The 15,123-nt window shown below is 35.5% G+C and overlaps 4 protein-coding genes across 4 annotated transcripts; 2 read left to right on the forward strand and 2 right to left on the reverse strand.

Annotated features, from left to right (window-relative positions):
* Positions 1-3,313: 3,313 nt before the first annotated feature.
* Positions 3,314-7,859, forward strand: LOC103865120 (transcription factor bHLH155). The gene is made up of 11 exons (XM_009142898.3): positions 3,314-4,080; positions 4,639-4,803; positions 5,079-5,160; positions 5,241-5,282; positions 5,397-5,456; positions 5,557-5,676; positions 5,759-6,787; positions 6,869-6,970; positions 7,099-7,218; positions 7,316-7,441; positions 7,530-7,859. Exons 1-11 carry the CDS (start codon positions 3,986-3,988, stop codon positions 7,614-7,616), a joined length of 2,028 nt encoding a protein of 675 aa, XP_009141146.2. The 5' UTR covers positions 3,314-3,985; the 3' UTR covers positions 7,617-7,859.
* Positions 7,860-7,941: 82 nt separating this feature from the next.
* Positions 7,942-9,249, reverse strand: LOC103865121 (protein phosphatase 1 regulatory subunit INH3). The gene is made up of 2 exons (XM_009142899.3): positions 9,052-9,249; positions 7,942-8,531 (listed from the first exon to the last, which is right to left on the reverse strand). The coding sequence occupies exon 2, from the start codon at positions 8,505-8,507 to the stop codon at positions 8,184-8,186; it is 324 nt and encodes a 107-aa protein (XP_009141147.1). The 5' UTR covers positions 8,508-8,531; positions 9,052-9,249; the 3' UTR covers positions 7,942-8,183.
* Positions 9,250-9,517: 268 nt separating this feature from the next.
* LOC117133445 (B3 domain-containing protein At2g24670) lies at positions 9,518-12,565 on the forward strand. The gene has a single exon (XM_033289610.1). It carries the CDS (start codon positions 11,279-11,281, stop codon positions 12,500-12,502), a length of 1,224 nt encoding a protein of 407 aa, XP_033145501.1. The 5' UTR covers positions 9,518-11,278; the 3' UTR covers positions 12,503-12,565.
* Positions 12,566-12,797: 232 nt separating this feature from the next.
* LOC103865122 (probable poly(ADP-ribose) glycohydrolase 2) lies at positions 12,798-15,112 on the reverse strand. Its single transcript, XM_009142900.3, has 8 exons — positions 14,864-15,112; positions 14,579-14,764; positions 14,348-14,451; positions 14,058-14,262; positions 13,757-13,861; positions 13,560-13,678; positions 13,126-13,492; positions 12,798-13,054 (listed from the first exon to the last, which is right to left on the reverse strand). The coding sequence occupies exons 1-8, from the start codon at positions 15,110-15,112 to the stop codon at positions 12,848-12,850; spliced, it is 1,542 nt and encodes a 513-aa protein (XP_009141148.1). The 3' UTR covers positions 12,798-12,847.
* Between the last annotated feature and the right edge of the window lie 11 nt (positions 15,113-15,123).

Genomic DNA, 15,123 nt, shown 5'->3' on the forward strand with positions numbered 1-15,123 from the left:
GCATACATTACGTCATCACGTTTAAGATTAATCGTCGAAGACACTTCCGCAATATAATCTTATGTAATACGTACAATAATTTATATGTTTAACGAATTGTACTAACTGCTAATGTAGAACTAGCTATAAATCGATATTATACAAAATGATTCAATCATCCTTTTCATTTTGTACGTTAAGAAGTTTTGTCCCGTATGTTTTTAACTTTTTATAGTAGACCAAGGACCTATGTATAAGTATAATCTATGCCACTATAGATATATTTTCTAATAAATTCAACATTTTAAAGTAATAACGACTTGGAAACGTTGGATCATGAAAACAAACATTAAAATGAACACTTGACCAGATGGGAACTTGCATGGCTTATCGATTACGGACCAACTCATCATCAAATGGTCGTTGTCCATTAAACATTATTATCAAAAGTTCTTAGCTTTAAAAGATAACTGAAACAATTTATACACAGGCATGCTTGATCTAATTAATGCCAACTTTCAGAAACATATAAAATCAATTAATATAGTTTTCGGTGGAAACTAAATTGATAAATATCCCAACAAAAGTACACCTAGTTCTTTTTTTATTCATAGGCTATCCACATTTGATATTCTGGAAAATACAAGTTCAGAAGTCAGAAATTAAATATTTTGTTAAAAATCAGAGGAATATTTTTCTAACGTATAAATTACATGATTCAACAAAGCTGGTTTAAACTCATCGGAAAAAAAAAGGTTGGTTTATCATCCTCCAGACCAATAATCACTTTCGTAGTTGATTTGAGATGTAAAATTTAAGTATTGGCTTAAAGAAAATGGTTAGTAACGGAAGGTGACGATTTCATGAATATTATGGCGAATTATTTTCGTACAAGCTTAAGATCTACTTGATTTAAACGTAGTGGATATGGCTGCAGAAGTTTTCAAAATGCAATATGAAATATTGTAAAAAAAATCGTGATTGTTATTTGTTATCAAATGCTAACAATTGTTATCACTCACAAACACTGCATTGACAGAGGCAACATAAAAACCAATTAACCCTTTAGTAGATACAATGATTGCATGAATATTTTATCAAAACATTCATATTTAAAAATAAATCTGTATATATTTGTGATAGAACTAGTGACGCAAATTTTATAAATTGTTATACAATATATACAATTTCACATTTGACATATAATTGACTAAATAAATAAAATGTGAAAATAATGATTAAAAATGATGGATAATATATATAAATATGTGTGCTCGATTGAATTTGAGGTAAAGGAGTAAAAGATAAAAAATGATGGGAAGGGGGAAAGGGATGTTGAGTTGGTGCGATGCATTAGAACATATTGATGGAAACATGTCATGAGAGCATATAATAAGAGCCCCTCTAGATAAACTATAATGAGCAATCAATAGTAGAACATCATCATTTTAATTTCCAAAGTGGAACTCAAAATAGATTATAATTACATTTCAGAATACTCTCAACGTTTGGATTCTTGATGAACTTATGGAATGGTCGACAACAACAATTGAAAATTGCCAAGATACACACACACACACACACATATATATAAAGATTTTTTTGTCCACAAAGATTTTCTTCATATGGAGAATGTCATTGTCTAGTAAAATGACCTTGTACTATAAATTGTTTCAGGCTATCAATTCGAACCGTATAATCATTTTCTTCTAGAAGTGCTCATAAACTTTCAAAAAATTCGTGAACACTTTTAGATATTATAAAGGTAAATGTATTCAATTTAAATTTTCATTTGGTTTTGTTTGATCATTTTCCAGTTTCAGAAGATAGGGTCAATCCGACATTGGATTGAATATGAACCGGTTTGATACAGTTCCAATTTTGATATTTGTTCAATCAACTATAATTCTAACTGGTAACCATTAAAAAATATAAAGAAAATGAAAGAAATAAATGAAAAGAAACAAAATAAGAAGAAAATCTATTTCTTTCATAATTTGATCAAGAATAATTGTAATCTATTATTCTTTAAATTTTAAAGAATGTTAAAAAATTATAAAAAAACAAATATTCTTTGTAAATGATGTAAATTATAAGAAATGATAAAGAATTCACTATTCCCACTCATTTCCATCACCATTTAATCTTAATATCTTATCAGTTTAGGTTAGGTTTGACATTGTGATTGGAGGTCAAACAAAATAAAACCATAGTCAAATTAAGATATATTAATTGCTTGCTTTCTGAATCAGTTTGTTTTCTATTTGATACTAAATTCGACCAGTTAGTTTAATCTAATAAAAAATCATACTCTAAGCTTTAATTGTTCTGTGTGTTATTTAACCCGCGTCTACATTTTATAAACCTTACAAACATAATAAATATTCACATTCAGTTTAAAGGTAATTACAAAGCTTTTTGACGCAAATATATGGTATTTAGTAATGTAATTTTGGTTCATATAATGGACCCGCAACCAAAAATAACATAGGACAACATATTGATGATTCACTGGCTAGTTTACTTTGTCCAGAGATTATTATGGTAAGCAAGACAAAATGAGTGAGTATGAAAAAGACATTAGGTTTTTGTTGACAATACAAAAAGGGAAATAAAAGAGAGATATGTTCAATCATAATGTGAGAATATGTATGGACAAGTTATAAAGCTCCTATATGTTTCAACTTTATATTGGCAAATGAAATCATTTTTTTACAAAAGCTGAATATCCACTAATCCAAAAATTCCACGTTTTGATTCTCTCAATTTTTTTTTTAAAAAATAGTAATTTCATTGTATAAATAACATAATTTCAGTTATCATTTATAAACCAAACCACTAATTTTCCTCACCTTCTATTTCACTGTTGCAGTAGTTTTCATTTTTTAATCTTCTATCAAAAAATTTAAAATAATAATGCTTTAATATAGATTACCAAAAAACAAACCACTAAACTTTATATGATAGTTAATGTGAATACTACATTTTTTGAAAAGAAAAGTTTTTGTAATGAATTTAATTTATTGATGAATATTGTATATTATTATACATTTAAATCTAATACAAAAAAAAGTATGTAAACTGTTAAATTTTAGGAGAAATAAAAGGTAAATAAAGAAAGTAAAGAAGGAAGCAAAAATTCACATAGAAAATCATTTTGCTGGCCATTACTATAATAGATCCTATCCCCTCTTGAAAGCTTTCCACATAAAATCTGTCACACCCTCAGCCTCTCACACACCCTCCCACTACCTCACTAAAATGCGCAGACTTGTTGCTAAAATGAGCATAGTGCGTGATTCGCCCGCTTCTTACTTGCCTCACTTCTTCTTCTTCACCCTTTAAAAAAAAGAAACCGTCTTTTCACTACCTCTCTCTCTCTCCTTCACTCTCCTCTCTGTTGCTTCCTTTCTCCGGCGAGTTTCTCGGCTGAGATTGTAAATTTTTGTGTCTTTTCTGAGATTATGCTGAGCTCAACTCTTGACAAGAACCAAATGTCTTCTGACATAAGCTAAACTCTCTTCTTACAATCACTGTCTGATTCTTTTTCGGCATAAAGTCTTCTTCTTTTTGCTTTGAATTGCATATGGCAGCTCAATTCAACGGATCTAGCTACTTCAAGTTCTGATTCTCTGAGCTAGGGTTGTTTTAAATTAGCTTCCTTTTTTTTTGGGATTGTTCGTAGTCCTGTTCAACTGTTTTGTTTGGGAAAGGGATGGGTAGGAGGCAAATCTCACAGGATGAAGTAGGACCACCGATAAACCCAAGAGCTGGATTGCGCAGGGAACAAGCTGGTAGAGGTTCTTACCGAGGAAGTTAGTCACTTTGTTAGCTCATCGTTGTGGGATAAAAAAAGTTCCTTTTTTTGGGAGTGGGTGGAGACAAGACTTTGTTTTTTTGTTGTTGTTTTTTTCTTGAACTTATAAAAGAATCAAAGGAAAGAGTTTTGTGTTTTTTTTTTCTTTTTTCATTTCTTGAGAGTTATCATCTCTGTCTCTCTTAGAGAATGGGTTCTACCTCGCAAGAGATACTGAGGAGCCTCTGCTCCAATACGGAGTGGAGATATGCTGTGTTCTGGAAACTTAACCATCGGTCTCGAATGTGAGTTGCCTAAACTTTCTGTGCTAATATATGTTTACTGTCTGTGCTTGGTGGACCATTATAATTGTCAACGGGTTGGAATCTGATAGTTGATTTGGGTGTTTAAGAGATGTATAGTTAATGTTTTTAAGACGTACTTTCAACTAGCTAGTGTTAGAGAACATATGTAATGTTTATGGATTGCAGCCTTATGCAAGTGTTAGTTTACGTGGCTTCTTAATCTTTTTGGAAGACTTGATAAAGTTACTAATAGCCTGTGATTGTAGTGCTTCTATATAGTTAATATTGATATGTACCTCCAACTCGCTAGTGAGAGAGAACTTGTGGAACCTTATGTGGAATGCAGACTTATACAACTGTAGTTTAAGAGTCTTCCCAATCTTTTGGAAGAGCTGAGAAAGTAACTAGTAGCCTGTGGAAGTAATGCTTCTTTGTAGGTATTTTTGCTAGAATCAGTTTTTACATGAAGTTTAAGTAGACAATCGATTAAACAATCTAGTTGAGGGTTTAGTTGACCAGGATGGTTTTTGATTTTTAGAGATTGTTGAACACTGGCAGGGTACTTACCTTGGAGGATGCTTACTATGACAATCATGGGCACAATAATAACTCACCTGAAGTTCAGGGTTGCAGCGTTGTACCAAAGGACATGCATGGAGCACATGACTCCCTTGGTTTAGCTGTGGCGAAGATGGCTTATCATGTCTATTCTCTAGGGGAAGGGTAAGAATAAATTCCTTTACTTCATCTTTTCAACTAGGCGTCTTTAGCTCAACAGTCTATGACGTACTCTGGCATTAGGTAGTTATAAATTTATTATTGCTGTGTGTGTTTTTATTCTTTGTTTCCTTGACATTAGCTACATGATGCAAAGATTTTGTCTTGTCTTAGGACTTGATGCCAGCAGGAGCCTTTACTATTAGTTACAATGGTTCTTGTTGAATCATTTTACTCAATGATGTCAAGACTAATTTTTCTAATGATGTCTATATTAACAGGATTGTAGGACAAGTTGCGGTTTCTGGAGGATACCAATGGGTATTCCCCGAATATAATGGCAACTGCCACTCAGCATCTGAGGTTTAGGAACTTCTTATATCGAGTTGATTTTTTTCGTGTATTTTTAATGTCTTAAACCAGATATCCTTTTCTTATTACAGTTTCATAACGTTTGGGAGAGTCAAATATCTGGTGGAGTAAAGGTATTTTAGATTTTTCCCAAGTGTTACTTTTGTCTGCTCTATTGTCAATGACTTTCTCAAAGTTTGCCACTGGACACTTTCGTCTTAAAAACATCTGTTTTTCCTTCGTTGCAGACCATTCTTGTAGTAGCTGTTGGTCCCTGTGGTGTTGTGCAGCTAGGCTCTTTGCATAAAGTAAGTAGGATCATATAATTGGATGCAGAGTGTTTGGCAGTAACAAAATAATAGCCTCATGTGAATGTATCTGGTCTTATTGTGTGCTTCTGTTGAACAGGTTGATGAAGATGTGACATTGGTGAATCATATCCGACATATGTTTTTGGCACTGAAGGATCCACTGGCAGATCATGCAGCAAGTTTAATGCAATGTAATTTGAACAATTCGTTGTCTCTGGTAAAGATCTTCTTCATACAAATATGGATTCACGTTTGTCCTGAGTAGGAACATGATGTGTTGTATTATTTTTTTGTTGCAGCCAAAAATACCTTCTGAATGTTTACATGTTGAGGCTTTACCTAATTGCTCTGGAGAAGTTGGCAAAGCTATGAATGTGGCTAGCGTGCCTTATAATACACCTTCATGTCTTCTCATGGAGAAGGCAGCCCAAGCTGTGCAAGGATCTTCTTGTGGGAGTTATAGCAGTGTTACGTTTGGCTTTCCAATTGATTTGGTTGATGCCAAACATGAGAGTCAAGTAGGTACAAATATAGTCAGTTATGCACCTCATGTGCTCAACAATTCAAGTTCATCTGCTTTAGCAACTGAGGCTGAAAGATTGATATCAAGCCAATCATATCCAGGCTTGGACTCAACTTTTTATGATTCATCAAGAACAGGTAAAGAAAGTTCTTACCAAAATGAAGTGTTCCAACTATCTGAGAACCAAGGAAACAGATACATAGAGGAGACTGAGCGTATGCTGGAGGGGAAATGCAAGGATGCTTTGATCTCATCTGGATATCCATTTGCTGGCAGCGAGCTGCTAGAGGCATTAGGCTCTGGTTTCAAGCAAACGAGCAGGGGTGGTCATGAGGAGCTAGTGAAGTCTGAACATGGTTCAACAACAAGACCAACGGATGATATGAGTCATAGCCAGCTTACATTTGACCCTGGCCCTGAGAATCTTCTAGATGCTGTGGTTGCTAATGTGTGTCATAGCGATGGCAATGCCAGGGATGATATCTTATCTAGCAGATCGGTACAGTCATTGCTTACCAGCATGGCAGAACCTTCAGGTCAAAAGATGCATAACCAGCTGCCACTAGCAGAGGTGTATACTCAACAGAATCCATCAGACATCTGCGGAGCATTTTCTTCGATTGGATTCTCATCCACGTGTCCCAGCTCGTCTAGTGATCAGTTTCAGACATCCCTGGAGATGATGCCCAAGAAGATCAAAAAGAGGGCTAAGCCTGGAGAAAGCTCTCGGCCTCGACCAAGAGACAGGCAACTCATTCAGGATAGGATCAAGGAACTTAGAGAACTTGTGCCTAATGGATCTAAGGTGACTTTTCTCTTCCTAGCTTCAATTGTAGTTGCCAGTGTTTTTGGCTGTTTGCTAATCATTTTTTATCATGTTTTACAGTGCAGTATTGATTCTTTGCTAGAACGCACAATCAAGCACATGCTCTTTTTGCAGAATGTTACTAAGCATGCTGACAAGCTGAGTAAAAGTGCTACTACAAAGGTAAAACGTCTACTAATATAATCTCGGTTCTATCCTAGAAATTTATGTTTCCAGCCTCCATCTTTGATAAATCGACATATTAGGCTATTATGTTTGCCTGATTGATGTAGCAAATATTGTAATCTCAGATGCAACAAAAGGAAACTGGCACACAAGGTTCAAGCTGTGCAGTGGAGGTTGGAGGCCATCTTCAAGTGTGCTCGATTATCGTTGAGAATCTGAACAAGCAGGGGATGGTGCTTATCGAGGTATGTATCCTTTCTTTCCTTCCTTTAGGTTAGTCTTTGTTTGAAGTTCAGTCCCAAGTTAATCTTTGATTTAAAATGTTTTTGGGGGTTTTTGCAGATGTTATGTGAAGAATGTGGCCATTTTCTTGAGATAGCAAATGTGATCAGGAGCTTGGACCTCATCATACTAAGAGGTGTCACAGAGGCTCAGGGGGAGAAAACATGGATATGCTTTGTAGTTGAGGTAGGAGTCAAATTATATCCCCTTGAACATTGGGTTACTATGATATGCTATATTGACTAATATGGAAATGGTAATATGAAAATGGCAGAGCCAAAACAACAAGGTAATGCAGAGGATGGACATTTTGTGGTCTCTGGTGCAAATCTTTCAGCCAAAGGCCAATGGCAAGCACTAGCAGCAACGTTGGTTTCAAGGCTTTGCGTTTGGAGGAGGAAAACAGAACTTGCTGTGTGCTTGTACAGTGTTGTTGATACTTGTTTTTGTTTGTTTGGGGTTTTAGGTATAATTTTTTACTTAGTGTGCATGTTTGAGTTCTCAGTGTGTTTATGATTTGCTTGTTTGCTTTGGAGTTGGGACTCTTTATAAATACAGTAAAATGTTTATAAATTAAAACCAGTTTAATTATTTTCCATACTAATTTTTCCTTGCTAACTTGAAACTTTATTGAATTTCATTTTGAATTTTAACTTCCATAAATACATTAAGAAACAAAACCTTGGTAAAGTAGTAATCAAGAGATATATTAGTCGTTGATCTTCTGAAAAGATGCTCACATAACTGTCAATACAGCTTTGAAGATGTTGATATCAACATTGTAATGAATAATAATATCATTAGCAACGTGCAAAATTACATGTTAAATATACTAATGAAGCCCAACCAGTGTTACTGTAGGAGAAGATAAGATCATGAAAAACCAAAAACCTCAGTGTTCTTCCATGATGTGAATAACCACAACTGATTAGTCAACTGCTTTAGAATCGTTAGACGAAGAGGCCTCACCAGATTCGCAGTGTTCATGATGATGGTGGTGGTTATCATCTTCGTCTTCTTCGCTGTCATCCTCATCAAAAGGCTTCTGTTTGTGAAAGATGCAGCACTTCTTGGAACTCTTCTTCTGCATGAACTCGTTATCAACAGTCCCGTCTTTCCACGAGACTTTCTTCTTTATCCTGTTCAACCGAAGCACTAATCTCTCTGTCGGTTGGGACTGAGAAACAGGGTTCTCTAAGATGACGGAGGTTGTTGTCGCTGTCGAAGAGGAAGGCCTGGTCGCTGTGCTCATGGCTCAAAATATAGCTTCTGATATCTGCAGCGTTGGGAGGGAGACAGAAAAAAAAAAGAAGATCAATTCTTGTCTCTGCTAAAGACTGGTTTCACACTAAAGCCAACATCTCATAGGGAACAAGAACATGCTTAAACCTAAATAAAATGCTAACAAACACTCAGCAAGTGAAATGGTAATGAATAGCAAGAGGTAAAGAACACACAGAGGACACATGGAACAGAGTGAACTAAAACATGATTCAAATGGTACAAGATGAATGATGCAAAGCGAAAAATGTTAGCTTTGTCTTTAATTTCTTTTAACCATCAGAAAAAAAATCTAAACTTTAAACCAACAAAATTGTGAATCAATCGAGAACAGACAAATCACATGTAGGGTTTCATTCTTCTGAATCAAATTAGATCCTATAAACGTAAATCTAAATATTAATCGAAAAAGAAATTGAAAATTGAGAATCCAAATAGCAAAATCCAATTCTGCAGGTAGAGGATAGAAGAATTAAATTGACGAAAAGATTCAGAGAAGAAAATTTCAAACAAACCTTGGAGAAGAAGAAGAAGAAGAAGTCGCCTCTCTGTTCTACGATCTCCCGACGCTGTTACAAGAATAAATATATAAAGAGAGAGAGAGGCTTTCCTTGACCTGATGTTGATGATGGAGAAAGCAAAAGGAAGAAATTCCCGAATTTTTGTTTAATCCCCAAAAATGTTTTTTTCTCTAGTTTGACTTTTCTAAAGAAAATAGAGCAAATATACATAATTATATAAAAATTATAAGTTTATACAACTAACAATTGGGTAATTGGTAATTACCTTAGTTGCTGTCCACAGTCTTATTTATTTTTACAGCATCAAATTTAAAACAATCAAGTTTTAATTTTTTTTTGAAACTACAGCTCTTGGAATAACCTACAGCTATCCTCTGCAGAGCCAAATATCCAAAGCAATTTTTTAGTGCTTTCCATGAAATTCTACAGCAATAAAATCTAAAGTCACAGTAAAAAGTTTACAGATTTTTTTCTACAGCAAAAATTTTAAAGCTACAGTCATTACCAATCGGACCTTGAACAAAAAAAATCTGTCTAAATAACGAAACCAAATCCGATTTAAAAAAGTGACACCGAATCTAAACAAAAATTGCTTAAATATCAGAATATGTTCAAATTTTTAGTATCTAAAAAATAAGAATCGAGTCCGACCCGAACCAATATATTTCGGCTATAAATTCAGGCACACCACACACGCTGTAAGGAGAATCAGGTCAAAGTTTCACTCAAATTATCTTGTCTGATTGGTTGTCACTGTTATACAACAAATTCACTCTTTTAAAATAATTATTTTAATGAAAATGAATAGTATCTCTTAGAACACATTTGATATTTAAGCACATTAGCTTATGAGATTTTTTGAATAGATGACCCTAATGTCGTGTATAGAGTAATAATAAACAAACAAAAATATTACTTTATTTATGGAATAGACCTGCTTTTTACTTCATTATAGAGTAAAAATAAATTGGAATTGGAATAAATTTAACTTTAAACTTCATTGTGGGATAAAAAATAAAGTATGATTGTAATTTTTCTTAGATTCTCTCGGGATAACATATATAGTGCCTTTTTCGTAATATTTTGCATGCAGCTTCTAATCTATTTCCAAACTTTTTGTTCAGTATCATTGGAGAACAAGCTTGCACCATTTATTTATTATTTTTATTATCTTGACATTCATATTTCATACTATGAGTTTGGAAATATTTGGAATATGTGTAATTTCTAAGAAAGTATGCTATGAGTTTCGTGTTTAGTTTCGGTATAGGCTAACATTGTTTGGCTTTACTCTTCTCAGGTGTGGGTCGCGTAGTCAAAATTTTCCTCTTAATTAATAGTTGTCTGCATAATAGTACATTAATACAGCTTTAAACTATAAATATAAATATTGCATACAATTGATTTTTATTAAAAATTTACATAATCTCTGTTTTATAAGGTTTACAAAGTAAAATTTTGATATTTTAAAATGTTATTAATTGTCTATTTTAGAACAGTAAGTAAATAATTATATAATTATATTTTCGAATTTAAGTTTGATTTCTTTTAAAATATAATATCTCATTTGAATGGGGATATAATTATCTTACTATATTTAAAATGGTAGTTTTGAAAAAGAAAATAAGATGTATTTCAAATTTAAAATCATAAATAGGCTAATTTCCTAATCATCCCTAAGACCTTTTGTTACGGGTGTCTTTTTACGATATTATACATTTTTTTTGTTCTTTTCGTCTGCCCTAGAGAAAACTTGTAGCCCAAGTTTTATTCTTAATGAAAGCAATTAGAGAAACACTCCAATCTTGTTGATTGGGATATAGGCATATAATAGAGCGGTGAGATAAGTACACAAATTGAAAATGTGGTGTGCGCGCGTGGACTTAAGCTGAATAAAGAGAATCTCCTAGATTTACTTAAACTAGAGATAATCTTGTGAGATTCGATTCACTTTTGGTTATGTTCAAACTTATATTATTATTACCGCTTAACAATGCGAAGATAACTACGGATTCACAAAGAAAAAGGAAATTTGCATTTTAGGTGGTCCGTGTAGGAATAGGTCAATGAAATAGCTATATAAACTGAGTCCCTTTCTCATCCTAGCTCCTTTCTCATTAACATCTTCTCCTTATTTGTTGTTTATTATATTTCTCCAGAGAGATTTTGATTCATCGCCAAGAAAAAATAAAAAAAGAAACTCTGCTTATCGAGGAGAAAGATGGCGACCAATGATGATGATGCTAACAGACGCTACGAGTGTTCTTCGGACGAGGGAGAGAAGAGATGCTTTGATCTTTTTGCGGCGTTGCTTCTCGCTTGCGGTGACGAAGAAACAAGAGCGAAACGAGGACAAGACGAGCAAGAGAGAAACATGCTCATGATTGACACTATTACTAATGCTGCCACCAACACTTTCTTCGAGTTTGATGATGAGTCCAAGAATCAACAACACATTGCTTCTTCGAGTTTGGAAGAGTCAAAGAGGCGTCGTGTGGTGGAGTCTAACGACGTACCCATCAGAGCAGAACCTATTAGAGAAATCAAACCTCCGGTTAAGGAAAGAAAGAGACGGGTTAAAAGAAAGGCGCTGGTTAGAAAGGAACCGGTCAGAAGAGAACCGGTGGTGACCCCGGGATGGGTGGATGACCTAATGAAGAGATTCAAAGGTCGTGAGGGGGATGCGAGGATGATATTTGAAAAGGCGATGACGAAGACTGACCTCGCACCAAACCAAGGACGTCTCTTGATGCCATTTAACCAAATGGCTGATATGCACTTTTTGACCGAGGCAGAGTGGAAGATCCTAGAGGAGCATCACAAACACAAGGGAGATGTTAAAAAAGGAGTTAACGTTGATGAGAAAATGAAAGGAGTTGATGTCATCTTGTTGCGTCGTAACGGTAATAACAAGGGATGGGAGCTTAACCTGAGGATATGGGAGATGAGTTCTAATTTCAACTACGCCTTGTGTACTGGTTGGAACCAGGTCGTCCGCGATAACAAGCTAAAGACGAACCAGACTATTACCCTCTGGTCCTTCCACTCCCGTGATGGCACTCTCTACTTTGCTTTCGATCTTCCCACTCAAGATGAAGGTATGGCTCTAGCTCTGGTTCCAGCTTCATCTTCATCCATGGTGCCCTTTGAAATCTCTGAGGAGGATCCGTTTGCGTGTGAAGAGGCAAACAGGAGACTTTATCAATTTGTAAGGGAAAGGAGAACTCCTCGAGTTTGTGTTCAAATCATAACAAATGATTCTTCTGGCAACCTCAACCTACTCGAGGGTAGTTTGGATCTAAACAGAACACCACCTGAAGAGTGCACTGAGATGGATTCTGATCTCGAGGCTGTACAAGAGACGACCTCACAGGAATCCCTCACTGAGCCCTCACTAGTATCCTGGAGTTTCCTGGAGGAGGGGAAACAGCTCTGCTCTATGTGACTTAATTAATCTTTGTATTATTCTAAACCCTAGCTCTCTATTGGCCACGTCATGCAAGTAGTTTATTTCTTAGTTAGGCATTCAAAAGGTTTTTTATTGTTTTTGATTTTTTTGTACACTACTTACTACTCTTGGAGTGTTATAGCTTCCTTAATCGGATGAAAAACAATGTTTACTTTTGGCAATTTGTATTTCAGTAATCATTAGTACATGCTTTAACCAGACAAAGATCAGGATAAACCAAATTAATTACACAAGGAAAGATAATCCTACGTAAATTCAATGCAGCAAAGAAACAAACACTTGATGAGTGACAGTTAAACTGACTTAATTGTAAGTTTTTACTCAATTGGTGGAAGATAGTGAGGTTATGAGCCAAGAGAAGAAGCCAAGCTTTGTTCTTCTACTAAACCTCTCTGTAGAATATTCCACTAGCTTACTCCACAGCTCTCCCACATTCATTTCTTGCAAACCAATCCTTTCCACCACCTGACTGACATTTTGCAAGGCTTGGAGACCAAATGTGTAGTATGACATGAAGGCTCTTCCAGACTGTGGATAAAGTAGATTGAGAGTGTTATAGAATGATAACTGTTTTTGCAAGAGCAACCAGAGAAGCGTACCTGTGAAATGGCAAGCCATTGAAGCATGATCTTCACTTCTGGATCACCTCCAAACACACCACAACCCCAGTTCCCTGTAGCTACACCAATCGTCTTCTCTTCATGATCAATACACAATCTCTCCGAGCATTCGACAACTTGGCTCCCTGAAGCTGATGATGGAAGAGTACCCGCTTGATGTTTACATTGATGCAAGTATCCGGTAAAAGCCTTGTTAACCTCCCGAAGGAGTCCATCAGGTTTGTACTGTCTCCTTCCTGGACGTGGCATGGCATCTATAGCTACAACTCTCGTTTTACGCCTCATGTAACTATCTAACTCCTTGTTGTCTAAGTAATCACCGGCAAATTGGAAGGAAGATCCAAACCTGAACCATGTTTTATTGAACTTATAACAATAAAATTATTATATCTAATTAATTGGTAGTTAATTACCCTGTGTATAGTGTAAATCTTTCAGCACCAACAATCTCAATTGCTTCATTTTTATCCATACGAGGCAAGAATAACATTCCAGCTATGAGTTCTGGATTCATCATGAATCTTATTTCTTCCTATATAGAAAGGTGTCTTCAGTACATTATATCATCATATTCAGAATAACATGAAAGAAGGTAGTAACATTTTCAGACCTGTAAACATCCATGACGAAGAGTAAGACCTCCAAAATATTCGTCAGCAAACTCTACCTCAAGAGTTTCACCGGGTTGGTCTTCTATAACTCCAGTGGAGTGAACCTACTCTCCAGTAAAGACATGAGTCAAGAGAATGGAGTTGGAAGTAAAGAGCACTTAACATGTGTTGCTATGTATTAGGACATCCATATCGGAATTGGAAGGAATCTTAGGTAATATATAAGAAAGATGTATAATCTACTTATCACCAAATGGTTTTACGTTAGAAATCCATCCATCTAAGGTAACATAACTTTACCTGAACGGAACAAAGCGGGGTGGTGGATTTGGCCCAGTAATCAGCCTCCGGATAAGAGACATAGTTCGGATTGTATTCTAGAGGAAGAACTTTCCTTTCAAATGAAACAAAGCCTTTGGGCATACATTGACATATCCTTTCAAAGTAATGGACAATGCACCTTATTTTGCTCTCTTGTTTCATGCACTGACGTGTATACAGAAACCTGAAAAGAAAACACAATAAGGGTTTGTAACTTTGGGAAATATACATGTTAATTACATGTAAGGCTTAGAATGGATCCAACATACGAAAACAGTTCATCAAAGTTGATTCCTTGAAGATGTTTTAAGCGTCTGTCAACTTCAGGGAACAAACAAAAGAAGGAACATGCAAGAAGAGCTGCAATCAACTCCTACATAAGACCAAAAATAATACTGACTGAGGGATGGTGAGAAATGCAATATAGCACATGCATATATCTTACTACTCATATAATGAACAACATAGCACATATTTTTTAAAACTCAGTGAGTATATACCTGGCTAAGAAACACAATCCCAGCTGCTTGTGGGCCTAATAAACGAAGCCCGGAAGTAACTCCATCAAGAACATAGTCTGCTTTCTGATAGTGCATTTCTAACAATGAAGGTAGCTGGATAAGTAATCCACACAATGCAGGAACCACCTCACCAAAAAACTTAGCTGACTCTTCTCTCGATATTTTCTACATCACAACAAAACATTTGTTCACATTTAGTATTACCTTAGGAGACACAACGAATCAAGAACACAAAAGAAACCAAGAAAGTAGAACAATGGTTACCTCGTCAAAGAAAAGAGCATACCCTTGTAAGGCATAAGGTGCGAGATCAGAAACATTCAAGGAGAGGGACCTCCGCATACTCGTGATACGCAAGGCAAGAGCCTCTCCAGAGTTTAGCATTGACTCACTCGGCCCTGTAGACATTGTTTGAAGCTCTTGTTCAAGGGAAGGTGGCCAAACCAGAGATGAAGACTGAACAACAAGAGGCAGATACTGAAGCATTGACCTAAGATCTTCCCTCTTCTCCATCCTTATTGGCT

The sequence above is a fragment of the Brassica rapa genome, chromosome A04, assembly GCF_000309985.2.
Source record: "Brassica rapa cultivar Chiifu-401-42 chromosome A04, CAAS_Brap_v3.01, whole genome shotgun sequence".
Lineage (NCBI taxonomy): Eukaryota > Viridiplantae > Streptophyta > Magnoliopsida > Brassicales > Brassicaceae > Brassica > Brassica rapa.